The following is a 27,655-nucleotide window of genomic DNA, read 5'->3' on the forward strand; positions in this document are numbered from 1 at the left end:
AGTCTCCATGTGGTATTTTATTTTGAAAATTAACCGCATTCTCTATGCCATTTCTGTGCCCGACTTCCTGCCAATGCAATCTTCTCTGTGCTGCTTGACACAGGTCGGTCACAGCTTCCATCAAAAGTAGACCAGCCACGTATCCTCTGCTCCTGCCATGCCCGGTGGATTTTTTCCAATAGCCCGCAGAAGACCAATGTCCAGTAAATGTTAATAGGCCATGAAGGTCTTAGTTTAGATCCCCTACTACCAATTGGATAGAGCATATTCACACACGCTCAGCTGCTTAAATAGCTTTTCCTTTTATAATATAGTGCCTCTACTCAGGCACATGCTCACCTCCACCTCATCCCATGTTGCCAGCCCATAAATCAACTCACACTACAGTTTAGGTATTTCAAAATTATTATATCCTTGGTAAAGGCCCTTAGGATTGAATGTTAAACCTGCTGCCCGCCTCTGTCTGCACTCTGGGAGGTAAAGTATCCGTCTGAACAGTTGTCTGCGTTTCACCTGGTCTTTGATGTGCTTCTACCATGTGTGTGGCACACAATCACATACTCATAGTTACTCACTGACATGAGACAGTAATTTACTGTAGTTTCCCACACAGACTTCTATAGGTGTGCATGTGTGTATGTCTACAATGTTTCTTTTTGTGTCTGTCTGTTAGGGCTGCATGATTCTGGATAAAAAGAGTATTGTGGTTTTCTTATTCAAGATTGAGAGTATGATTTTTTTTTTTTTCCCCCTCATAATTCTTTGGAAAGCAATCTTTTTACCTATGAGAACTTTTGGACATGGTGTGTAGTAAAATGCTACTCTTATGAGTTGTTTGAGTGACAGGTCTTTAGTCAGTCTCTATAGCTGTCAATGAAGCAGCAGTCTGCTTGTTGGCCCTTTAAATGCATCACTGCCTCCAGGGTACTTGTCCCAGGGTAGGACAAGTGTTAGACTGCTACGAGAGTTTGTCTGTGTGTCTGTGTTTATACACGTAGGTAGCATAGATGTGTTTGTTGAGCTCTAAAGTTGGTTGAGCCTAAGCTGCCCCAGTTACTTATAAAATGAATCCCTCTACCTATTGCATTGAGTGTCTACATGGTAATCTTACAGTTTGTACTGACAGTATTTGTACTTATGTTTGCCAATCTAATATTGTGTATCCAGGACTTTGTTCTTAGATGATGGTCAGTGCCTTCATGGCACAGAAGACATTTCTAGCTAAAGCAAGTTGTAATGACAATGCAAATAGAGTAAAATTTCAGTAATTCAAAACCACAGAGCTGTTGCCAAGTAAAGAGTGTCATTTGGTCAACAAGCTTCTCTACATATTTATGTTTTAGAGAAACATTGAATCCCCATCAGCTTAGCTGGTGTTGCTTTATGCACGTGTCAGTAGCTTCCCTAATCCGGTCCTCCGTGTTTAGGTAAGATAACGTCCCTGGATACCAGTCTCCTGCGGGCGTCCATGAAGCCGGGCTGGGAGGATCTTGTGAGGCGCTGCATCCAGAGGTTCCACCTACAGAATGATGGAGAGATGTCTTTTGCCAAGAGACATCAGCAGGAAGGTAATGTCACTTGGTGCAAAGAATATCCTGTTTATTTTTTGTCTCTTGATAGTTATTTCATGTGTATAAATTGGGGATTTAATCATGGGTCGTGGGTCCTTTGAGACCCTCAATCCAATTATTATTTTATTCCTGTTACAAAAACAAACATTACAAAACCTAAACATTACATTATCGGCAACCCAGAGTGAGTTATTCATTATTTATATACAAATAAATCACCTCAGAAAAACAAAATTCTCTGTGCATCTATTGATTTAAGTGCATATATGTCCTCAGTTCTCCGCCATGGCCAAGCATTCAGCCCCATCTACCGTTTCTCCCTCTCTGATGGAACCATCGTGTCAGCCCACACCAAGAGTAAACTGGTGCGTTCGCCTGCCACCAACGAACCCCAGCTCTACATGTCCCTGCACATTCTTCAGAGGTATGTCTCACTACCTGCACCTGTGTCAGGAAGAGGAAGAGAAAGACAAATCTGCTGAATGAACTTGGTTGCATGTTTTAGCCTGTTATCGCCCTGCAGCAGAACCTGTTGGCTTCATGTATTCTGTATGGATGGGTTATTATGTAAATCCATGCTTGCTAGTGGTCTGGGTCTCTGCGGTACATGCAGAGGTTTGGCTGTATTTGTCCAGTCACTACTGAGACTTCTGCCACCAACACAGTGGAGATCCAACTTCATTTAATAAGCTAAAAATATTTTAAAAAATCAACAGCAATGGTACTTTTACCAAAAGAAAATGTTATAGAGGATAAACAGCTATTTTCTCTATTTTCTAACTGAATGAAACTGAACTAATCAGCTGTATTATCTGTGTCTGTGTGTTTTTTAAACTGTAGGGAGCAGACAGTATGTGGAATGGGCCAGGACATGGGTCCTGGCAGTCAGGCCACAGGGATGGCTCCCAAACCGATGAACTCCTCCACTCCCTCAATGACTCCTCCAACCCCAGGCAGTTTGCCAGGTTCGGGGCCTCAGGGCCAAGACACTACCATCAGCAGCAACAGCACGCCTTTTTCCCCTCCAGGCCCTGCTGGCCCCAGAGAGCCAGCAGCAATGGGGGGCCATATGCAGGGCTACCGTTATGGCTGTCCACCACCACACAACCACACAGGGGGCATGCAACCACCGCAGCAAAGCCCCAATTGGAGGATGAACAGCCCCTCTCGCGCTAGCCCCAGCCCAGCTGGTGGGCCCCATCCACCTCAACAGAACTCTATGCTGTCACCCAGGCACCGAGGTAGTCCTGGGGGGGTGGGTAGCCCTCGTGTAGCAGGTGGCCTGCACTCACCCTCCCCTGTGGGGATGTGTGGTGGAGGGCCTGGAAGTGCAGGTAGTAGTAGCACGACTAGCACCCATGCTAACAGCTACACTAGCAGTTCTCTGTCAGCACTGCAGGCCCTTAGCGAGTGCCACGGTGTAGGACATGGACATGGGCATGGGCCCCCTCATGCACACACACTTGGGTCTCCAGACCGGAAAATAGGGTCCCCAGCTGGGGTGACACAGGGGTCAGGGGTAAACACTCATATGATGTCAAAACTTGGAGGAGGCAGTGGCACTACTGGTGGCACAGGAGACTCATTTGGACCTCACACAGAGGTGGGTCAGGGGCACCCCCAGGGTCAGACAGAGAGCAATCTAGCTGAGCCCAAGGAGGAGAGGGAAGGGCCTTCTGAGGGCCACGACGCTCACAACCGTCTTCATGACAACAAGGGCCACACCAAGCTACTGCAACTGCTCACCACCAAGCCAGAACCTCTGGAGACACCCCTGTCCCCTGGCGCAGGAGGTGAGGGCAAGGACCAGGCTGGGACAGGGGTCCGGGGTGGCCATGCTGGAGGAAACACTCATGCCACATCCCTTAAAGAAAAACACAAGATCCTCCACCAACTGCTTCAGAACAGTACGTCTCCTGTAGATCTGGCCAAACTCACTGCGGAGGCCACCGGCAAAGAGCTGGAACAGGCCCAGGGTGCTGGTAGTACAGCTTCTGGGGCAGAAATGGCTCCCAAGCAGGAGCCCTTGAGCCCCAAGAAGAAAGACAATGCCCTGCTACGCTACCTACTGGATAAGGATGACACTGTACTGAAGGACAAGGTCCCTAAGCTGGAGCCTGGGGAGGTGAAGGTCGAAGGGGGCAAACACCCCTTAGTCAAGGCGGAGAAACAAGACGCAGGATACGACCGGGCTGAACAGGTCAGTTTTTACAAAAAGCTCTACACCTCCTCTGTGTGTGTACATTAAAGAAAAATGTTGTCTTCCTGTTTGAAAAGTAGCTTGTTCACTAATTTATTTCAATATTTGAAATTAGGAAAGATCTAGAGCTGCCCTAAAACTCATTTTTATAACCTCCTTCTCTTTAGCCCATTGCAAAAACCAAAACTTTTTTGCCCTGTACTGCTCCACTTGCCTCTGTCTGAACATTAATCTGGGTTAGGTAGCAGATGTTGGTTCCTCCAAGTCCCATGTCCACGCTGGATGCTACAGCTAAATACAAACGGTTTAGCTGTGTAGAGGTCAGATGGTATTTGTGGCATATATGCAGTCACATTCAGATTTACAGTTCTGTCATATACACTTACAACATCATGCATGTTTTTTCATTCACGTATACAAACACATCTGGTCCTTTCACTGCCTATGTGTTGGCAGCACAAGCTAAAGGAAGCTGTCCGCCAGCTTCAAACAACTGTGACATTTGGAAGGAGCCCCTGTGGTTCTCCAGCCATTTGATCCTGGTTGCGTTTGGCCAGAATCCTCAGGTTTGGCACAGAGCTCAGGTCAGGCCTGGCGCTGAAAGAGAGAAGAGGAGAAAAGAGTAAAAGGAAGTGAGCAGGGATAGTGTTGCTGGTGAAACTCAACATTTTCTGTGTAGCAGCAGTTTCAGCTTGCTGATTCTCTAATGCAGGAAAGAGAACCAATGTTTGGTGACCTTATATACAGGAAACGTGTATATGACACGCTTTACTAAGCACATGGTAAAGATACGAGTCTAGCAAATGTATTTCTATCACACACATCACTGCTAAACCACAGAATTACATAGAATTACACTAAATTACACAAATGCGTCTCTATTTCTCTCATTACCTCCCATGTCTTAGACCAGTCAGTAGTCAAGGTGACACTGTCAATATAATTTAAGCAAAAGTCCCATTTTATGTAGAAATGCATGTGAAAAGGTTACTTTGTTCTTGTTTCCTACCTTCTTTATGGGACACTTTCTATAGAAACTGTGGATTTCTCATGTAGACAGACCCCTCAGACAGCACATCAGTTGGCTATCCATGCTAGCTGTGTATGTACAGTATGTGCTTGGCCACTTGGGCACATATAAAGAAAGAGGAAAAGGTGATTGGATAGATAATAAGAGCTGCTGTTGAACTGAACAAAGAAAGAGAGAGAGATGAGAGAGGTGTAGATACCCCCAGGAGAGCCCAGCCTCGGCAGGCAGAGTGAAAATGATGAGCCATATGCTCCTGCATGTCCTCTCTGCTACCATGGAGATAGAGGGGAGAGGGAGTGGTGTGTTTGTAGAACAAGCACCATACAAGAAACAATAGAGGGGAAATAGAAATTGAGAGAAATAGATGCTTAACATTTTGTCTTGATACTGGAGTTTTTATTGTCTGTAAGTGGCCAGTGTGTTGACCGTACAGATGAAAAAGTGAAAATCTGGGTTTCACAGTTAGATGGTGATTAAAGCACTCGTAGCTTCAAACCGAGATGCTGATGGCTCATTCCAGTTTAACATATTTCACAGACTATGGTTTCCCACCCAGAACAAGGGCATTTGTGAGACACGAACTAAGCCACGACTTCATTAGAGCCATTACATGTATGTGAGTGGGTTTCGGTTCCTTACTGGTGAATTGCTGCTCGGCCATGTGTGAAAGCTGACTGTACTAGTTAAAAGGTCCAGTCATCCTTCTCTCTACTAACCTCACCCACTGTTTTCTCTGCTGTATCTCCCTCCCTCCCTCTGCCTCTCTCCTCCTCATGATTGTTTGAGGGCTGAATTATTGATGGCTGGAGCAGAGCTAAATGAGAAATCAGAGCAGAGCTCAGTAAGAGCGGCTTTGCTGGTGGCTGAAGGAAGCACAGTATAGGTATGGTCATCTAGTCCCATGGGCCTACGGGAGGCAGGACTGTGTGTTTTATTTGTGTGTTCCCGTGGTTATTACAAACGGTCATATAAAAACACAGTCTACTGAAGTTGAATAAATCTGCTTCCACTACATTAGTATCTGTATTTTAATGCACATAATTAATTTAGTTCATGTTTCAGTTACTTTTCATTCTACATCACATTATTACATAACGTAAAACATATATTCTTCACTGTCATCTGTCCAATTAAGCAAATAATTGTCAGTAATATTACAGAACCTGTGGTAGCATGAGCTGTTCATTGCTTTGGCATGTGTAGCTCAGCTCAATATTGTGTATTTCCTTTTATAAAAAGTATTCCTTCAGTAGTTTCTGCTGGCCCAAATACTGCAGTTCTCCTCTTTACTGTCTATAAAAGATATAATCTCAAACTGCAGGCCAAAACATAATTTTGCATTGATGCTCACTCACAGCCAAGCACATCTACTGTAATCGACATCACACAGGTCCTTTTGTACAGTATATGCCAAGGGTTTTGCAAAAACTAGTGAGCCAGTAATCCTCTGAAACACAAGGGAAGGGAGTATTTCAATAGTTGTCAGAAATGTTATTAAAATAATTGCTCCTCCATCATTACTTGAAGAGTTGGCGCTGCTGTTAGAAAAGATTGGGAGCATGTTTTAGTGGTGAATATGTGAACATTTAAAAATCAGATTTCTTGGAATTCTTATTACAGGTCCTGCGTTTAAACATAATCCTTCAGTGTTGCAACTGAAGTTGATTTACTGAGTTTAACTTCCCTTTTTCATGGCGTTCAAAGCTCCAAGATATTACACAGGAGAACAGATCAGTCAGTACAAATTATTTCAAATTATGTAATGAGATTCATCTCATAATAAACACCTGCAACAAAGAAGGAACAAGAAGTACTACTCACTAGTAACACTCCCAACATGGCAGTAACCTTCAAATATTGCAGATGATGTCGCAGCCATTCTTGTGACTTTAAAAATTGCCATTTCAGCTCTTTAAAACGGGGAATAGACTAGTAGTTTATGTTATATTCTTTTTTTTTTAGCTGACAAAAGGCCAACATGGTTCTGGGATGAAATTACTTTTCCTTTTGCCTTACTTAACAGTGGCAGTTCTGCTTTACCCACCCTGTCTCTCAGTTCCCTTTCCTATGAAATGGCACAAGCTAGGTCAGAGAGGCATAATAGTCCTACTGCCCCTAAATACATGTTGACATTTTGGCGCATACTGTACATGAAATTGGGATCAGGAGGTGTATCACTTAATAATGATTACAACTTGTCCATTTACAGACGTGATTGGTTTAAGTTCCAGATGGATCCACACGCGACTGTATCAAACATACTTTAAATCTAGGACGTGTTGCCAAAGCACATGCAAGTGCTGCTGATAACTGGATCTGTATTCTTTAAATTTAGTAAGTAACCACAATTAAAGAGGAGTTTAGAAAGTTGTTAAAGTTTTAGTTTCACTATTTATTTATTTATTTTTTTCAACTAAGTATTCTTATTTGTCTCTTAGGTGTGCAGTTAAACAAAGAGAGAGTGCCTGAAGAGAAAAGCAAACAAGATGTTTAAATATGTATGTGTAGGCTTAAACAAACAGCATGTTTTGATGTCGGTATGTCCTTAGTAGCTCCTCCAGTGCCATTCCCGTTCTAATGTGAAGAATTTAAACAAGGATCTTGCAAACTGGACATGGCTTGAGACTAAATATTTGATAATGGTCATTTGGCTTCACAAATCCTGGCGGTTCTCACAAAATACAGTATATACCAGCCTGAGGTGCAGAAAAGAAGGATATGGATTGCATTACATGCGTTGACATGCGTTGAAAGAAGAGAGTAACATGGATTGATAGAAATAGGACCCATTAAGGGTAAAAGCAACTAGAGAAGACTAGAGAATAGAAAGTGGGAGGAGAGAGAATTGGAGAGGAGGAGGAAAAGAGCAAACTGAGAGTGTACAGGAGCATTACATCATTCCTGACCTCATTAGGGCTTTTCTCTCTCCCACCACCGCCACCCCCCCACCCCTCACTCTGCTATACTCTGCCACATATCCTGTGTGCTTGTCTGCTGTTTAGAGTGATCAGCATTGTGTGGCTATCTGTCCACTGCTGTGTATATGAAGATGTTTTTCTAACATAATAAGGCGGAGGAGCACTAGGTCTTACAATTAGTCCTTGGTTACTTAAGATTCTATCAGGCATTTCTGGGCACCTAGTAATGTGTAGGAGCATGTTAATACCGAACAGACACATATCATTGTCTAGAACACTGAAGTACAACATTGAAACAGTGGCTGGTGTGCTGTTTTCCTGCTCCTGTACAGTATGTCACGATCAGGAGCCATCAGTGATTCCAAGTGTGCTGCACTCTCGTGGCCAGTTGCAGCCAGTGCAACTTATTTACCCAATGTCCCTTGGGCTACTCTACGAAGCACTGTGGTCACCGATGTTGATGTTTCTGTTCAGTTTTGACCGTAGCTTACATTTTTTTGGTATGATGAAATTCAGAACAATAATACTGCAGTTAATGTTGCCTTTTGTATTTAGTTAATGATGTTCCACTCTTGGACTGCGTTATATAGGTGTCCTTGTTATTATGTCCGCTTCCTGTCATAGAGAGAAAGTGTCCTAAAACAAAAAAAATACATCCAAGAAATTCATCTTTTAGAGTCAGCATTTCCAGCAAGTAAAACCAGATCCCAGTGTGGCCTTGTCTTTGTTTAAGATAGTTGTGTGAAAAACTAAACAAAAACTGGCCAGATAGTCCAAAGCCCAGCTGTGTATGAATGCAGCCTTGGGCTGCATAGGGTTGTAGTGGGCTGTTTTGGGCATGCTCAGTCCAGCTGTTTGCAGTAGGGGGGCACAGAGCAATTCAAACTTTGGCACCAACCAAACTCTTGCTACCACTTGCTGCTCTCCTATGTTATGAAGCAGAAAGCAGCTTCAGGAACCACATCTTTTCTGACTTAGCTGTGTTTTTCACTCATGTGTTGTATGTTGAAATTGATATAGCCTTTCTTAAATATGTGATTAAAATTAGGGCTGCACGATACATATCATATTGCAATTATTTTGACAGATATTGCGATTCACGAAATTATCATTCTTGTGTTACAAATTGAATAAAATAAAATAAAAAAACGATTAAAATCATGATGACTTCATTATAATGCTGTTTTATCACACATTTTACCTTTGTCAAAACATCACAGCTCTTGCAATTTGCATATTGCTTCTGCAGTTGGCATATTGCACGTGGCCATATTGTAATTTGGTAATATTTCGATTCATTGTGCTAATCTAATTAAAATTGTGGACTAAAAGGGGGAGCAGATGCAGCTGTGCATTTGAAAACAACAGCCGGTAAGCAAAGAGTAGTATGTGTCTGATAAGCTAAGTCAAATTGAAGTGTGGCCTAGATTTGATGGAAAGTGGTCCCATTTTATCCCGGGGTTACTGCTGTATTATAAACAAGGCCAAGCCTGCTGTTCCCATCATTCAGATAAAGACTCCTCATGCAAGTGCTGTAGTGTTTACAGACTCAGTTTGCTCTCAGTAAATGTGTATGCCTGTCACATGTATATTTGTGTTTGTGTGTCTGCAGGTGAAGCAGCAATTGCTTTCTAAATAGAGGCTTAAGTGGTTCATCTGTTTCTTGTTTTCACACTCTCCCCTTTTCTCTCCCTCTTTTCTCTCCAGTCGTCAGAGCTGGATGACATCCTGAACGACCTGCAGAACGCTCAGCCGCAGCTCTTCTGTGAGCCGCGGCCTGTTTCGTTGCCCAGTCCCATGGACAAACAGAACATCATCAATGACATCCTGCAGATGTCCGAGACCAATCCTACCATGGCAGCGCAGCAGCAACACAGGGGCATCGGGACTGGCATGGGCCCAACGAGTGAGTCCCACACTTACTTAGGGGGGAAAAAAGTGCACACCAGGGTTTCCCCCCTCACAGTAGACCACATTATTATAAAAACAATTTTTAAAATACATTAATTTTTAGATTAATAATAATAATTTGGCTGAAACTGTTTATTCCTGTTTTCAGACTTTGGAGGTGTCCGACCAAGCCAGCCAGGAAGGGGTCTGCCTGTGAGGAGTGTGTCTTTGGACATGAATGTCTCCCCCCAGCAGTCCTCATTACAGTACCCCATAAGGGCCACTAGCCCATACACTCTCATACAGCAGCAACAACAGCAAGGCATGGTGGGAAGTCACGGCATGATGGCTAACCAGGCCGGTATGGTCAGCACAGGTGGGTGTGACGGTTGTGATTTTGTGGTCACAGTTTATAATGATTTTGTGTGAATGTGTGTGCTATTACCATTGTTATTCATGTGTGCCTTGATTTAAAAAAAAAAAAAACATTTAACCAGTGTCTGTTTAAAGATTAATGCACTTCCTACATAGGATTATGTGTGCAGCAAAGTTAAAAATACAGTAACCTTGTGGAGAAATTGGCTATAAAGCAAGGATTACACGTCCTTACACATCTGTTTTAGAGTAGGCATCAACCTAAAAGCACTAAAATTCAACAAAGAATTGAATACATTTCAATTAGTCTCATAGTTACTCACTGGCTTCATTATTACATATAAATCTCCTTTTAACTTATTATGTCAGGTTTTTCTGATGTGTGACTTCTACTCAATCTCACAGTGGCACAACCGCTTCATGAAGCACAGTTACATCTTTTTGACTGATTTTGTTAACATTTGTTGCTTCTTTTCAAATTCTGAGGAAAGACCCTTTTTCCTCTATCTGTGTGTCGCTCTCAGCCTGTGACATATCATGTCATGGCACTGTGACTCACTTCCTGTGACAGGAAATATTTAGTCACCCACACTGGCACAAAGTTTCTCTCACTGTAACTCCCACATATTAGCAGTCCTTAAACATCCCCCACTACCACATAGATGGCTTTTCCCCTTATATCACACCGTTGCGTCATGGGGACGGAGGACATCCACTGAGGTCTGTCCTGAGGCATTTCTCACTCTTTCTTGTCTCCCTATGTATGTTTGCTGCTCCAGGACTTATGGCTCCAGGTGGGCCAAGGCCAGGCATGCAGCAGCAGGAGGGCTGGGCGAGTCCAGCCTCTGCCCCTCCTCTGGGAGCGTCAGGCCCTGGTCAGCAAGGTGCCATGCCAGGCCGGATGGGGCCAAACAGTGCTCCCATGAGGCCCAACAGCCAGCCAGGGCCCCGACAGATGCTCCAGTCCTCAATGATGGCCAATGGTAAGAGCTCAGTGTACCTTTTTTTTTTTTTTAAATACAGGTTACATAGAGTTTTAAGTTTACACAGAGGTTTTATGTTTAGGTGATTGACCAATGAATCTCCCCAGCTGATTTTTAAGACAGAAACCTGAGAAAACCTTTCATTTCATACATTCCCCTCTGCTGAATTATCAGCCACTGTTCTTCAAAAAGGTATGGTGCAGGATGACTGATGAGGCACAGATGAAAAGACCTCAAGCTGTTCAGTGTTAAAGGTTGCCACCCAGTGGGTAGACATGGTACTGCACTCAATAAATGACTAAAATCTAACCCAGCGATAAGTGCTGGTTGTTCTTGGTTTAAGAGAATGTTGACCATCATTTAGGTTACCCATTGTTTTTCTCATGATAACCTGATAATTGCAGAATTGCCAAGACAACAGTCTACAATTGTGTCTTATTTTGTTTTGTGCTTTTCCCCTTATTTAGCCCAACCGGATATGGATATTGGTATAGCTGGTCACCATTTCTCCCAACAACAGGCTCCACCCAACCAGACAGCCCCCTGGCCAGACAGCATGATGCCCATTGACCAGACAGCTTTCGTAAATCCGACCAGGTAAGCTACATGTTACATGTAGTTAATTATTATTAATAATGCAAAAAGAAAAATCTTATTAGCCTCACTATTGAAGATTAAGATTCTCTTCTCATCAGATTTGCTTATATATAAGTATTTTTGTTGTAGTTAGATTGCTGGACTAAGAGGTTACTACAGTTTATACTGGGAAAAAGTCGGATTGAGAAAATATATGAAGTTCTTGCTTCATCTCCTCTTTGCTCAGGCCGGTGCACCCAGCGGCCCAGGATGATTTGCTGTGTAGTACGGGGCTCGGCTCTGGTGAGGGCAGTGCAGTAGACGAGGGAGCCCTGATGTCCCAGCTGTACACCGCACTGAAAGATTTTGATGGCCTGGAGGAGATCGATCGTGCTCTGGGGATCCCTGCTCTTGTAGAACAGGTGAGATCAATCCTTCCTAACACATTTTATTGTCTTTTAGTGATTTGATTATTATTTTTTATGGCTCTACATTTTTTAATCGTTTTTTGTGGCGGTCTGTTTCAGAACCAATCACTGGAGCCGGAACAGTTCCCCCAGGATCCCTCCATGATGATAGAGCAAAAGCCCCCCATGTACACCCAGCAATTCCCATCCCACATGACCCAAAGGGGCTACCCTGGAGCCACCATGCAAGAGCAAGGCTTTCACCCCATGGCTGGCCAGATGGGTCCACGGCCCGGTTATCCCATGATGAGGATGCAGGCACGGCCCGGACTCAGGCCAGCTGGGGTCGTCCCCAACCAGCCCAACACACTACGACTGCAGCTTCAGCACCGGCTACAGTCACAGCAGGTACGCGAGCATCTAGACTGTCCTGACCCTGCTGGAAGGGATTCTGTTCATTGATTGTTTAATCTTTCTGATGTAACCACACTGTTTGATCATTAGCTGTCTGAACACGCAGACGGAAGTTATGTAATTATCCTTGAGGTTGACATTTTGGCAGGTCTTCTGTTTACACAAGGGCAAGTTTGGATATTTAGGGCTACCCGCAACCTGCTGGTCTTTCATAGAATTTACTGGAATAATATTCATTATGTTGCACAGAAATGGTGAATTAGATAATAAATCAGTTCATATCATTTCAATCCAAATTGTCTCATGTAGGATACTTATTGTGTTGATATTTTTTATTCGTATTGTTTAACTATTTACTAGCTGGACTAGTTTGTGGTACAGGAATTGTGTAGGAATTTAGGATTTTAAAGAGATTCCAATAGGTTAGAGGATGGTGTTTGTCCTAACCTCTTCTTCTGTTTCTTGTCTTACCAGAACCGTCAACCAATGATGACTCAAATGAGTGGTGTGTCAAATGTGAACCTACCTCTTAGAGCCAGTGCTCCAAACCAGGTAGGTCACCACTGCCACACCATCTGTCTGCACAGGACATATTGTTATGACTATAGGCAGTGTTTACTTTGTTGATGGCTTGCAGTAAATTTAAGGCTTTAATTTCAGTGTTTGTCATGTTGTAGACCCAATTTGTGTAGATCTATGACACAGCTTTTCGTGTTTCTCTATTCTGACACATATATTCTCCTTCCACTTCCAGGGGACCATCAATGCTCAGATGTTGGCACAGCGTCAGCGGGAGCTGCTGAGTAATCACTTGAGACAGAGACAGCAGCAGCAGCAGGCCCAGCAGGTCCAGCAGCAGCGGAGCATGGCCATGCGAGCCCAGGGCCTCAACCTGCCGCCCAACATGGCTGCCGGAGGCATGAGTAATCCCCGGATCCCCCAGGCCAACCCCCAGCAGTTCCCCTACCCACCCAGCTACGGTACCAGTACAGGCCTGGCCTCGCCACCTCCTCCTACCAGCCCCTTCTCCTCCCCTCTCTCCCCCAGCCTGCCCTCTCTCCCCCCCAACCCCCAGCTCCACCTGCATGGTACCTCCTCCTCTTCCTCCACCTCCTCCTCCTCCTCACAGATGATGATGGGAAACACAAACATGATGGGCGGACAGTACGGGGCCGTACTCAGCCCCCAAATGCAGCACAGTGCCTTTCAGTTTCCCAACTCAGGTACTGCTCGCACACCCCAGCCTACCACACACTTCACCCTACAACCTGTGTGTGTGTTTGCCATTGTGTCCGTGTGTTGATGTGACTCTAGTTGCACAGCATCACATGCTTTAGTAGTGGCAATCATCTGATTTGTAATGTTATGTACTGATCAGCTGCCATTGAATGATAGAAATCATATTGCATATTTTACTCTTCAATTTGATAGCATATTTGACAGCAAGTCTGATCTTATACTCTCATTGTTCTGTGCACTGTCCAAAATGGTGTCCTGACTGTACACTCTTGCTCCACCAGAGGGCACCAGGAGCACAATAATCAAAGCTTAACTCAGGCTACACACTGACACCTGACTCTTTGTTGATTGTGAGCAGGCAGAGCAATAATTAAGGCTGTGCCTGTCAGTCTGACAGTGTGTGTGTAATCTGGGCATAATCTGATAATCGCATATAATACAGATTTGTATAATGACATGTTTGATTTATTCTTCACTCCTTAATCTGATTCTGGCCTGTGGGTTCGTACAGAGCGATAACTTCCATTAGATATTAATTCCCTCTGTCCTTTTTCTCCTAAGCCATCTCCTTATTCCCTTTCTTCCTAGTTCCTTTCCTGCCTATATGCATGTACAAAGTATTGAAGTGCCTGTCAGTAGTCCTGAATGCAGACTGGAATGGACAGTCTTCAGTCGCACTAACCATCATGCTTGCTCAGTTGCTCATTCTCTGCCAAAGTGTCTTTATGTTGCATGACTGTGTAAATTACATAGAATGTTAACATTTGCTCCACTCAGTACATTGGACTGTATTTGAGTCTCTGCAGGTCCAGTCTGCTTGACCTGTTTTGATGCGTCCACACCACAGGTATGAGCCAACAGGCCGACGGAGGCTTTGGAGGTCCCGGCACACCACAGAGCCCCTTGCTTTCTCCTCGCATGGCCCACACACAGTCCCCAATGATGCAGCAGGGCCAAGGAAACGCTGCTTTCCAGGGCTCCCCTGACATGAACGGCTGGCCACAGGGCAACATGGGAGGCAACAGGTAAAGATGAGCAAAACTTACACCCTAATAAACCCTTAGTGTCTGATGAATTCAATTCTGTGTGACTTAATGTCGATATCTCTGGTGTCCATTGTGGATAAATGTCCATAAATCATAGATAAAAAGATGTTCCCTATAAGTGCAGAACTTTCCTTAAAATTTGTTGTAAAATTAGTTTTTGCTATGAATTATGTACAAGCTTCTTAGAAACTTTAAATAATGCTCAGGTTCCAATCGAATACCTTCCAAACATGTACTTTCCTTAGTACTCCTAACTTTTGCCTCCATTGCAAACTGTTTGAGCTCGCCCATCTTGATCAGCTGTTTCTCCCCTCTCCCCAGTATGTTCTCGCAGCAGCAGGCGTCTCCGCAGTTCACCCAGCAGAATAACAGCAACATGTACAACGGCAATGGTATGAACCTCAACAACGTCTCCATGGCCCCCAACATGGCAACCAGCAGCATGAGCAGCATGGGCCAGATGGCCGGACAGATGAGTGTCACGTCCATGGCCTCAGGGCCCTCACCCGGCTTGCCCTCCATGGGGCAAGAACAGGTAAATACCAGGCAAATGCTGACACAATAATTCTCTGAATGGGGTAAAAAAGATACTTTTGGAACTGGTAAGAGCAAGAATTACATGATTTTTGTGATTTTCAAGTGTTTCACAGTTGGACATCGTTAAGCATGGCCAGACCAAATTAGAGGTTTTCGAGTGCCCCGGTAACATCCTCAGGGTGTCCCTTTACATTAGCCTCTTGTAGGAATATAATTCAGACACTTTGAGAGTTTAAGCCTTAGAGGTTAACAAACTGGGCTCCTTACAGTTTTACACAATAATCAGGGGACCAAGAAAACTAAAAGGTTCATCTTTCTTCCTCCCCACTCCAGGCTGCTTATGTATGTGTTTGTCTTATCGTAAGACCCTAAGTGTTTGGGTACACTTATTGAACAGCCGTGCTAGTGAATAATTTACTCAGTAGTTTACGTAACTCTTCCAGCTGGAGTTCTGATGCTTCACTTGAACTTAGAGGACAATGATGTAATTAGCAGTGGGCACTTTAGAGCCAGACCATTTAGACTGTATAGATGTTACTGTATGATGTTCAAAAGCCGGCCTGTCTAGACTTAAGACTAATCAGCTGTTTCAGACTTAACATGTAAAAACGTGACTCTTTATGGCACAGAGCTGTCCAACGTGCACACACTCTCCACACATATACATACATAATAAAATTAGATTTGTCAAGATGAAAAGTCAATTTTCACATGTTGACAAAGGGAAAACATTTGTACGCTTACCAGATTTTCAGTGAGGTCATTTGTCTACATGCAATTAATGGTGGTGATTATTTAATATCAACCAAGTTAATCTTTCTTCCTTTGTCTCCCTGGCATTGTTGGATATGTGGAATGCACTGTTGTTATCTGTGATGCTTTTAAGCCCAATAAAGGGCCATGAATATTTAACCAAGGTGCTGCTGTTTGATTGTCTGCACTTCAGACTGTTGTAACATACCAGTATATCTGTCACTTGATTTATTCTCCTTCTAGGATTATAGAAATATATTGGCACTTAGATTATTTCAATTATTTACCGTTTGGCCATTAGTGCAGGCTTTTGTGATTTACTGACTTGTTTTAGGCTTGATGGTGTGTTCCAAGATGATGGTTTCTAATTGTTTATAGCATTTTGCACATGTGGCTGATTTACTTCAGACAAGTTCAAGTTCTGCAAGTTCAAGTTAAGCAAACACTGCTGTTGGATTGTGTGTTTATTAAATGCTTTACAAGTTGCATGTTGTTTCTCTGCAGAAATACTGTTGACCCTCATGGAGTTCTTAACCTGAACCTCAGTGATCAGCTGGTGCAAGGAGCACGTCGGCCCTTTAAAAATTGTACAAACATGTAACCAACCGACTGCCCCTTGAACCAGCCAGGCCGTGCCCTGACCCCACCTCCCCAGCCCAAGTTTGCCAGTCTGTCCCAGCTGGGCCTCTTCGGCATCCCCGGAGGAGCCCGGCCCCGAACAGACACAGGAGAGTGAAGAGGGCTGCGGAAGGATTGTGGATCTCTGTACAACATGCCTAACCCTCCTGGAGGAGAGCCTTGTGATGAGCCAGTCTGTCTGCCTGTCCAGCTGCATTCACCGTAGTGTGACTTACTGTAGGCCTCCTGGTGGGGGGACACTGACCTAAGGGGGCAGCAGTGGGTGGGATCCCTTGTTCTGATGAATGTATTCCTCTCAGTGGACAGCGGCCATTTACAATCTCATCTCAAAAATGACGTACACTGATTTTTCTTTTATGTCCTACCTTTCTCACACATTTGTGACATTTCCACATAGTTCCAAAATGGCAGCAAAGACTCCAAGTTATGTTTAAATTTATGGACGGAGCTCAAACACTTAGCCGGTTTTGCCTTTTTGCTGTTCTTTATTTTATTATTATTTTAGTTGTTTTTTGTTTGTTTTTTTTTTGTTTTTTTTTTCTTGTTGTGAGAATTAAGATGTAGAATGAAGATATGGTTGAAAAAACTGATCTTGAAAAACACTGCAGAAGAATGGTTTGAGTGGAATGGTGATTTGTATGATTAGACTAATTTAGTCAAGAGGTTTATATAGTGTATTAAATTAAGTTTTATTTTTCTGTATAGATTCATTTTAATTATTGTAGATGATTCTTTATCCTAGTAGCAACAAGAAAAAATATTTCTAAAAGTGTGAAAGAGGCACTTTTTTTATAATTTTAACAGTAATGGTTGTATTCTTTCTGAGAAGATTCTTCTATTAACCTGAATAATGGATTATGTTTTGGTCCTGTAGTTTCAGAAGAAGATGTCAAAATCATATATGGTTTAAAAATGAATTACAGAGATTGTACATAACAATAAGTAAAACATTTTCTTTCCTATTTATTTTATTCCTTTGGGTTTGGTTCCCCGTCTGGTCACAACTCCCTTTTGAAGCAGAGCAAGTTTGGGGTTTTGTTTTTTTGTTTTTTTGTTTTTTGTTTTTTTTTGGGAAGTGGAGTGGGAGCCTTCACGTTCTGATGTTCTGGTACGATGCAGACAGGGGGTGTGGGTGGGAGGTGGGGAAGGGTTGTAAGGGGGTGTGCTGTGTATACAGTGTACAGATTATCGCTTGCTTCTCTGCCTTTAGCATAGAACACCACAAAAAAGGAGAAAAAAAAAAAACCTGTCAACTTCAACACAGCCATACAATAACTCAAAAAAAAATAACAGAAGTGTGCTTTCTATGTTGTCTGGAGTGAAAAATGCTTCATACAAGCTGCTAGGTGCAAACTGTTCTGGTGTGATGTAAACAAGCAATAACGATTACTTGAGAAACTCTTGGGGTTTTTTTGTGTTTTTGTTTTTGTAATTTTTGTACAGTTTCCTGAATAAAAAGGACACATTTTTGCTCCACGTTTGGATGCAGTATTAAACACAGTTTTTTTATTGCAGTTTGTACCAAGAAAGTCTACATCCACACACAGCGTTCCTGTTAGATTATGCAGCATTGGCTGAGGACTGGAGAGGGAAGTACTTTGTGATCCCCTTGTTGACACACACCCTCTCTGCCTCTAGCCTTCTTCTATAGCAGAGGTCAGAGTTAAGACTGCACGGTTCATGAGACCTGCTCTGACAGACACTTAGCCATATTTTATGACCTCAGGCAGTTAGTTCAACTTTAAAGTGTTCAGTAATGACATGCTATTCTTGTGCCCCAGTAGGGGTTTGGTTTGACCTTCACAAGATCTAAAGCAAGTCATCTTCTCTAACCTCAAAAGTACATTTTCCTCAACAAAAAAAACAAACCTTTTTATATCAACTATTTTAACCCAGGACAGACTTGGAGCAAGCCAAATAACCCTCACCTTTCAATTGGATTTCTGAATTCTACCAGCTTTTGTTTTCATAGTGAGAGACGACCTGTTGGTTAGCATGCTTTGAGGCCCACAGAAAACAAGAAATTTATGATGTCACTTAACAGGGTCTAATGTAGATGTTGCAGCATAAAACAGGAAGAGAATCATTCTGAATGTATTGTCATATAAGGCCTAAGGATGTGACTGATGGTGTGTATTGTCAACATGTTGACAACGTGATGTTGTACAGTTGCACCGTGCTCTTCTCTGCATTTAGGTAGGAAGTTTGCCCATTGTTGCTTCTTTCTTTTCTTTTTTCTTTTAAATTAAGTTCTACATGAAATTGAAGCTGTAGCAAGTCAACTTTGGGACAAAGGAAGTCTGCGTTACTGTTTTGGTTGTCATCATTGCAGATGTCCTGCAGTTGTTTTGCTGCAGGCCTACAGGAGAAAATCACACTTTTTTGATAAATGCTGTTTTGATTGTATCATACAGTCGTGCAGAACAAGCCTTTTTGAGCCATTTTAAAGAATGATTCACAGCCCTTTGCAAATTTCCAAAGATTGTCAAGATTTTGAAAAGATTTAAAGCCATGTGGTAGCAATGCATTTTTTTAGCATTTATAATGAGGACAGGTGCAAATAAATGAACTTTGCCCCTTACAAATATCCAGGCTTTGGACCCACTAAACGAAAATATTTTTTCTCTTTAACTTATGGTTTTGAAGAACTTTAAATGCCCTTTTGTATTGTCTGCCAATTTCTTAGAGCTAAGATGCAACCTTGAAATGCTAAAAACCCTAGCATAATGCCTTAGATTTCGTCCGTTCTCGTTCTTGTACATTACACCGCTGTCTGTATAAATTTGTATAATGACTTGTGTACAATATTGAATGGGTGCATCATTGTTCGACTCTGTGCAGTTGCTGGAGACTCGGCCGCAGTTGAACCGTCTCTCCTCATTGCTCTCTGTTCTGTGTTGGGTTGAAGACTCTGTTATTTCATTTCCTCCCCCCTCCCTCCCCCTCCCTCACTGTTTGTATGGAAAAGATGATACATAGGGATATTGAAGCAATATGTAATATACTATATGGACTTTCTCAAGAAAGCTTACTGTTGTGTTTTCCCGAGATATTTTTTTTTCTGCATTGTTCACAATCACACTGTATACCCGCATCCATCTTTGTATCCGTGTGTGAGCGTTTTATGCAAAATTAGATATACAAGAGAAGTTAAAACCACAGTTATGCAAGTTGTGAACTAATATGGCTTCGCTGATGCTATTTGCCTTGTAAATAAAGAATTCTGTTATTGCAGTATTTAATCGAGTGACTCTTATTTCGTGGGATTGGAAGTGGTAAGAGGTGATTTTTTGCTTTTAAAAAAAGAATTAAATGAATTAACTTGTCATTGAGCTTTCCAATATATAAAAAAAATGCACAAGGAACTAATATAACTTTGCAGACTGAAACGGTGAGAAAAACCGGCTTTTAATCGAATTTAATTTAATCGAAAATTTTAATTCAACGAGGAATACAAATAAACTGCGATATGAACATTAAAGTAAATGCAATTTAACTGTAACATGTTGTATTTTAAGATGACAATATTTGCATGAGAAATTAAAAACAAAACTTTCTCCAGAAATGTATTGAGTTTTCGTTTTTGTGTGCATGCTAATATTCACTGTAATTTAATGCGAATAGCCTATAATAAATATTATAAATACGTGAGTTAATGTGTAGACATATTTGTTTAGTTATTTGATGTTTATGGGGACAAATGGGCTGCATAGAACAACGATACATACAGCATTTTGCCTATAGTTTGCAATGTCTGTCCCTAGATGAGTCTACACAATGCTCACAAGAAGTCAGTAAGAATATATATTCAACAGAAAAGCACAAATATGATCCAGAATCCCCAGATCTCTATAGTATGCCGTCTAAACTATACCAAATAACTGATTCGGATTCGTTTCAGTTTTATTCATTTTCTCGGTGGACAGAGAAAGATGTATCCTATAAAAGCCTATTTCGACCATTCTTTTCTCTCTTCCTAATTCACCACATCCAAGTCATAACAACACATGTCTATACTCCACAGGGGGTCCCTCAGATAAAATCGTACCGAGTGTGTGTGTTGGGGTGGGGGTCCCCGTATGGAAATGTTTGGGAACCTCTCTCAATCAGCCTCATTGTGTGGCAGAGAAAGCAGACTGTTGTGGAGAAGTTAAAGGGGTGGGCTGTCCCTGAGAAAATGTATTCCTGTGGGGGCATTGAGATGCATGAGGCTGAGCTGATTCCTGGCCAATAGGAAGAAGGTGCTGGGAAGCATCTCCAGCAGACCTGGCTGTACAGTATAGGTGCCCTCAGATGACCACAGACCAACAGAAAGACAGAAAGGCTCCTGCAGCACACACACACGCACTCTCAAGTTCTAAGACCCGCTGCTTAACCCCTGCACAATTTGGAGATTTGTACGGGAGGTTGCTGAAACTGAAAGCCTGCGGACATGACAGAGACAACTTCACTGTGAAACATCTTTCATTTATTGAACAAGGTAAGCTTCTTCTCAAAATGGATGAAAGATCACTGCAACAGCCAAACTGCTGCATGTTTCTGTAGAGAAAATTACAGAGTGAATTCACTGCGACTCCTAATTTATGTTAGAGGCCTTGTTCTTTAAATAAAAATACTAGAGGATTAAGATAGTTTATTTATAGTGTATTCCTGTTTATTTAGGAAGTTGTATTTTTCTTGATTATATAATTTCCCTATATTGCTCCAATAATTCTGCTGCTGATGAGTTGGGTTTTTTTGCAGTGACTGTACCGTAATTGCAAAGTCTATAAAATGCTTCATTAATGTTGACCTCTGCTCTGGCCGACTCTTCTTTAATTAGTGTCATGACCCTGATTTGTCTCTCTATTTACTGGCTGATTGGTGAACGGTGCCCCAAAAACAACGCACCGTGTTCCAGTGGGCCATTTAAAGCCACTGATGAACATCGGGTGTGTGTCTGGTGTGTGTCCTCTCAGCTGGAAATATTGCAAAATCGGCTGTCCAATTTCACTGTGGATAGCTTTTACTTATAATGCAATAGATCCGTTCAATATTTGCCCAATGTTTTCATATGCACTAGTCCATAGGTGAGGTTTTTAAAGGGAAATTCTGGATATGAGTTATAAGTTGTTGGTTAATCATAATATTGTTAAATGTACTAATTGGAAAAAGTGTGTTTTTGGTTCTTAATAATTAATTTGAAGCCTATTGTTCTTTTTATACCATAATTTCCTCTCAGGATCATGACATTTAATGAAATGTACTACATACAGCATTATTTTAGCTGATTGTTGTTGTTGAATTACTTAAGTAAGGGCTTAAAAGGGTGGTGTAGTCAACCTCTCTTGATGTCATGTTTCCTTTTTTAGATTTTTTGCATTAAACTTTTATAACTCACCCCCACTTCCTCTCCCACCCCCCCTTCTTCTTCTCTCCCTCATCCACTGAAGGATCCACTCTCCATTTGAACCTTTGCTTCACCATGTCGGTGTCCCTGTCCAGCATCCCTGTAGTGCTGAAGGACAAGTGCTTCCAAGCCGGCATGCTGAAAGGCAGTCCCGCACGGGGCTTCTACCCTGCCCCTCTCCCCGGCCCCCATCACTACATGGACTTCTTCCCGCGGACTCACAACCTCCTCCACCCGCTCAAGTCCCTCGGCCGTCTGGTGTCGGACACTCAGGCGTCCCTGCAGATCAGCATGCCCGGCGGAGCCCCTCCGTACCTCGGCCAGGGCGGCCACCACGCCTCGCTCCTGCACGAACACATGTTGAACGCCTCCGGCTTCCCTTACCTGAGCCAGATGTTGCCCGGACACCCGCTCTACTCCAAACCAGAGGAGCTGGCAGCTGTGGTGACGGAGCACGCCGCTGGTCCCCTGTCCTCGGACTTCAGCAGCCCGTCCAGTGACCGGTCCTCCTCTGTCTCTTCCTCTGCCACCTCGCCGCCCAAGGAGAGTTTGTTTCGCCTACGGAGCGCGGAGCTGTCGCCGGAAAAAACGCTCACCCCTTATAATTTTAGCGAGGACGACTTGTTCATGGTGCTGTACGGTTACTCTGGCAGCCAGGAGCGAAGCCACGCTATCTCAGGACTGATCCTGCCCGAAAAGACAGGTGAGACTTCTGCTTAAGTTATTGGACTTTCATTTAGTTTTATATGAAAAGATAAAACGGCATATTGGCCTTGGTTTTACTAGTATCCTGCAAGCAAATGTAAAAAAAAAAAAAAAGACAAACATGTGGATCTGTCTGTTGATTATAGGTCTAATAGTCTAATATTGCTTATCACACCAAAAAGCCCAATTACCATTATTATTAGTGTTATTATACTTGAATTCACCCAGAAATGTGCTTAAGTTGCTCATTTCTGCTTTTCCTCTCCAGTGTCTGACTCTCACATTCTCCCTCTGGACAAAGAAACACTTGAACTTCCAGAGGGTAAGACTTCCCAAACTTTCTGTTCATAAAACACTTTCATTCCGTTTTTATTCTGAACTCGTGATGGCACGGCAGAGATCTGACACTGTTTTTGGCACTGTTGCAGGGTTAACCATCCTGCAGACAGCCTGGGGAAACGTCTCACACCGTGGAGTGTTCACAGACAAAAGCAGCATCCCTAAAGGCACACGCTTCGGACCCTTCCAAGGAAAACTGGTCAATACCAGCGAGATTAAAACATACGACGACAACACGCTGATGTGGGAGGTAAGTCCTGATCCAAAGACCTGTCTAGCATATAAAGAAATTCCTCTGATTGTTTAAGCTCCTTTATCTAAAGCAAACAAAAAAACACTCTTTTCTCTCATTCAGGTGTTTGAAAACGGCCGGTTAAGTCATTTTGTGGACGGCAGGGGAGGCTCAGGGAACTGGATGTCTTTGGTGAAGTGTGCTCGATTCCCAGACGAGCAGAACCTGATCGCTGTGCAGATCCAGGGTCAGATCTTCTATGAGGCCTGTAAAGAGATCCGACCTGGGCAGGAGCTGCTGGTGTGGTACGGAGACTGCTACATGCAGTTCCTCGGCATCCCTCTCACCCTGAAAGACCCCAGAGAGGACAGCAACGTGCCCCCTCCCACTGAAGGTCAGGATCTAACCTTCTGCTGGTTTGCTTTAACTTTCTGCTTAGTTTTATCATACTTAACATAGATTTTTTCCCCCCTCCAGATACTGGTGAGGGCTTCAAGTGTGACAGATGTGGGAAGGTGTTTGCATACAAATACTACAGAGACAAGCACCTGAAGTACACGCGCTGCGTGGACCAGGGAGACAGAAAGTTCCCCTGTCACCTCTGCAACAGATCCTTCGAGAAGAGAGACAGATTAAGGATCCACATCTTACACGTTCACGAAAAACACAGGCCTCACAAGGTACGGACACAGTGCGCATGGGCGTGCATGTCTGTTGCATTTAGTGCACGGCATCCATACTGCAGACCATGACATCATGACATCATTACATCATGCAGTAAAGTCGATCTATGTGCATGCAAAAGTTTGTGTGGTGCTGAAAGGACAGCTCCCTACAGCGCCACTTCGAAGCCAGTGCAGCAGGTTTTAATTAGGCCTCCTAAAAAGGCCAATTACTGTAAGACCTCTGGTTGGTGGCAAAGCATCACAACTAAACAATATCAGCTAAATTAGTTATTAAAAAACACATTTTCTTTGTTGGAAACTTCTATATAATGTTACATTCTCCCATCTAACTGTACACGAGTTTAGAGGTGATGGCACATTTAACAGCTTTTACTCACACTGATGTCTTACATGTGTCTGATCTGCAGTGCTCAGTGTGTGGAAAGAGCTTCTCCCAGTCGTCCAGTCTCAACAAACACATGCGTGTGCACTCCGGAGAGCGGCCGTACAAGTGTGTCTACTGCAATAAGGTAAGAGAAGGGTTTATTTTTGTTTCTCCTTCTCCAAAGTTATAGCATGGATCCAACCTGTAAAATGCACTGTGTTTAAAAGTCACACTCAAGCACAATTTATCAGAAGTAGGCCAAGGAGTTATGTAGCCTATTGAAATGTCTTTAAATGTTTGAATTTGATTTATATAATGTATTATGTAACCGTATGGTTTTTATTCAAGAAAAAAAGAGACATTCCCCTAATGGAAGTATTTAAGGCTTTTATCTTCCAGGATAGTAATGATTTGAGTTGCCCCTTCTGGTTCAATGAGTACAGGCCTTCTTTTACTCCTCCTTACTCCTCTTCCTCCTGCACCTCTTTTAAACCCGCACCCATTCGGATCCATTTACTGCTTCCTCGTTTCATGGTGCATTTGGCTGGAGCCGCTCATTATTGTCTCTCTCGACGGGCACGCTCCGCGGAGACACTTACATGCTAATTATCGCCAGATGTACACCCACCCTTTTGTCTGCCGAGGTTATACTTTTAATTTACGGCCCTTGGAATGAGCAGAAGTGGAGTTTTTTGTTTTGTTCTTTCTCTCTCTCTCTCGATATCCTCCCCGTTTTTATGCACCCAGAGAGGGTTTTGTTTAACCGAAGCCCCCTTTCTCCGTATCTGGGACGATTTAAGCAAGCAGACAGTCATTTTAAAAGGGCTAACATTAGCTATGGCCTTTAAAAAACAACGAAAATAATGGAACATATTGGACAATTTGCCTTCTTTTGTATTTATTTTTTAGCAATATTCGTTCCATAAAGTCATTAAATTAAAACTGGCTACTGTTAGAGGTGACACATATAGCTTCAAATGAACTTAATTAAAAGAGCTAGCTAATATAAAACAGTATCTATTTTTTAAACTCCCATAACACCCTTCACCTGCTAAAATATGTTTATCCTGCCATCATTATACATCATAAATGATTCATTTAACATAGCTGAAAATTAAAAATGTGTTTTTATTTCTCCTTCCTTCTCCTCCAGGCCTTCACTGCCTCCAGTATTTTGCGCACACACATCCGCCAGCACTCCGGGGAGCGGCCCTTCAAGTGCAAGCACTGCGGGAAGGCCTTCGCTTCACACGCCGCCCACGACAGCCACGTCCGGCGGACCCACGCCAAGGACAAGCTCTGTCCCTGCAACCTCTGCGGAGCTGCTTTTCAAGATGAGCAGGAACTTCAGTACCACATGAACACTCATAAAAGTAAGCATTTATTTTTCTGAATACAATATTAGAGTTAAAGATCTAAATATGATGGAGTGCCACTTGAATTTAGCATAAAAAGGGCCTCAGGTCTCTTTCTGTCATTTCTGTGGATATAATTGTAATAAGGTGGATATAAGAAACACATTTAAATTTAATTTAAGCAATCGAGTAGGCTATTAATAGAGGTAAAATACCATTTATTATTTTTATCCCATAATAGGGTAAATTCGTAACAAATCAGGCTATTATGTGAAAATTGTGTATTTTAATGACAACATAAGCGTTGAAATTAATACTTTTTAGAATCTGGTGTTGGTTTCTTTTCATTTACAAGCCAACTTTTGTCTTTAACTTATTATAAAATAAATATTGTAGGCCGCAAAAGGAAAATGTTGCATTGCTTGCCTTGGAAACTGGTTATTTATTAAGCTATTTTCTTGCTCTGCAGAAATCTTGGACAGCACAGTTCTTCCGTCTTCTCCGGGGAGTGGATTTCAGAAGGACTCCGTGTTTCCAGTGAAGGACAATCCAAAATTACAGAAAAACACCGGACAAAACCTCCCATACACCGGGTTAACAGTTTTAAACCCAGAATATCGGCCCTGGAACTAGTCCAACACGGCCTAATATGTACTGAGTAAATCCTGACAAAGACAACCATTCTAATTGTGCGTAATCATTTTGTGGATTTTAGACGGCACAAATATCACAGGAAGACTAAATCCACGCAGGAACATTGTGGCACTGCCATGAGAGATAATTAATCAGGCCTGTAAGGTAGGATCTCGTGGTTTTTCTTTATGTAAATGCTGCTTGAGAAAAAAATGTTGTTCTATAATAGGTCTATTTAAATAGGCTCATCATAATTTAAATTGTCGGCAAAAAAAAATGTGTCTAAATCTATTTATAATATGTTCAAATATGTTGTCTGTGTTTTGTTTTGTTTTGTTTTGTTGCTTTCATTCTGTAATGGTTTTGTGAACTCAATGTGATTCTATAGTAAAAATAACAACGTATTATTATTATTATTATTATTATTATTATTATTATTATTATTACGTTGGGTTTTCTTGCATCGAATAAGCTTAAAAAGCAAAGCTATTTTTATCATTGTAGATTTGAGCCTATTTGTGTATAAAGTAAATGTTATACCCTCTCTTAATTTATAATGTATGATAATATTTTTTACTGTAATGTAAGGCTGCAAAAGCAATCGAAAGTGTCCTCGTTTGTTCCCTATGAGCGTCTGCTTTTTCATGATTAACAAATAAAAAAATCAGCGCATGGAAACAAGATTGTTTGTTTTTGTTTATATTGAGCCCGGTCATCCATTAAAATCTCAATTAGAGTTAGTAAATTGGTTCAAAACGAATTAATACACCACAAACATAGGATTTTAGTATCTATTACAATTACAAAGGTCTTTACACTTAGTTATATTTTTGAGTAAAGGATTAATGATTTTTGCCAGAGCTGTGACAATAAAATAAAATAATTTTACATGAAAGACAAAACAAAGGTTTAATGAAATCAATTATACACTAAACTTTTTTTATCCATTATAATATTCACATTTTTATTTTGCTGTGTCTTCTGTAGTGACCATCAGTGCAGTAAAAAAGAGAGTGTAAAGTTGTTAAACATTCAGATAATGCTTCATGAATGGTGTCTTGGTAAACATTTTGCAGGCAGTTGCATGCCTGTGTGTGTGTGTACAGGTCTATTTATCGCCAGTGCATCAGTCCAGTCTGTGCATGTGTCCCTTTTGTGTGCGTCCACTGTCTAGTGTATGTAGCCAAGTGATGAATTGGGGACTGCATGCTCACAGTAAAAATTAACAAACCCTACTGGACCAAATGAATGACAATAGAGTTCAGCAGTAAGGTGGTCTATTGCTCCACGCACAAAAGAGCTTGCCATGACTGACATCTGCCCTCACACTGTCACCAACTGTCCTACATGTGTTGTAGATAGATAGATAGATAG

General features: G+C 42.3%; 2 protein-coding genes across 3 annotated transcripts in view; both read left to right on the top strand.

Annotated features, from left to right (window-relative positions):
- Nucleotides 1–19,815, top strand: part of ncoa2 (nuclear receptor coactivator 2) — a gene marked incomplete in the record, with an annotated part of 54,326 nt that extends 34,511 nt beyond the window's left edge. The window contains 14 exon segments of one of the 2 annotated variants that reach the window (XM_035665027.1): nt 1,428–1,568; nt 1,848–1,995; nt 2,412–3,771; nt 9,427–9,625; nt 9,779–9,985; nt 10,764–10,967; nt 11,435–11,564; nt 11,791–11,965; nt 12,071–12,358; nt 12,839–12,916; nt 13,119–13,587; nt 14,451–14,628; nt 14,971–15,184; nt 16,444–19,815. In XM_035665027.1, the coding sequence (XP_035520920.1) occupies nt 1,428–1,568; nt 1,848–1,995; nt 2,412–3,771; nt 9,427–9,625; nt 9,779–9,985; nt 10,764–10,967; nt 11,435–11,564; nt 11,791–11,965; nt 12,071–12,358; nt 12,839–12,916; nt 13,119–13,587; nt 14,451–14,628; nt 14,971–15,184; nt 16,444–16,455 (3,803 nt within the window). 2 annotated transcript variants of the gene reach the window in all.
- A 2,227-nt stretch (nt 19,816–22,042) lies between these two features.
- prdm14 (PR domain containing 14) lies at nt 22,043–26,281 on the top strand. The gene is made up of 8 exons (XM_035655182.1): nt 22,043–22,670; nt 22,941–22,994; nt 23,101–23,261; nt 23,367–23,637; nt 23,721–23,923; nt 24,337–24,438; nt 25,447–25,666; nt 26,118–26,281. Exons 1-8 carry the CDS (start codon nt 22,043–22,045, stop codon nt 26,279–26,281), a joined length of 1,803 nt encoding a protein of 600 aa, XP_035511075.1.
- Nucleotides 26,282–27,655: the final 1,374 nt, after the last annotated feature.

This window comes from Morone saxatilis, unplaced genomic scaffold, assembly GCF_004916995.1.
Source record: "Morone saxatilis isolate NCDOM2014 unplaced genomic scaffold, NCSU_SB_2.0 Contig0, whole genome shotgun sequence".
Lineage (NCBI taxonomy): Eukaryota > Metazoa > Chordata > Actinopteri > Moronidae > Morone > Morone saxatilis.

Coding starts and splice junctions, on each gene's coding strand:
- prdm14 (XM_035655182.1), top strand. CDS start 22,043: ATGTCGGTGTCCCTGTCCAGCATCCCTGTAGTGCTGAAGGACAAGTGC. Junction 23,638..23,720: donor CGTGCCCCCTCCCACTGAAG/GTCAGGATCTAA, acceptor TCCCCCCTCCAG/ATACTGGTGAGGGCTTCAAG. Junction 24,439..25,446: donor AGTGTGTCTACTGCAATAAG/GTAAGAGAAGGG, acceptor CTTCTCCTCCAG/GCCTTCACTGCCTCCAGTAT.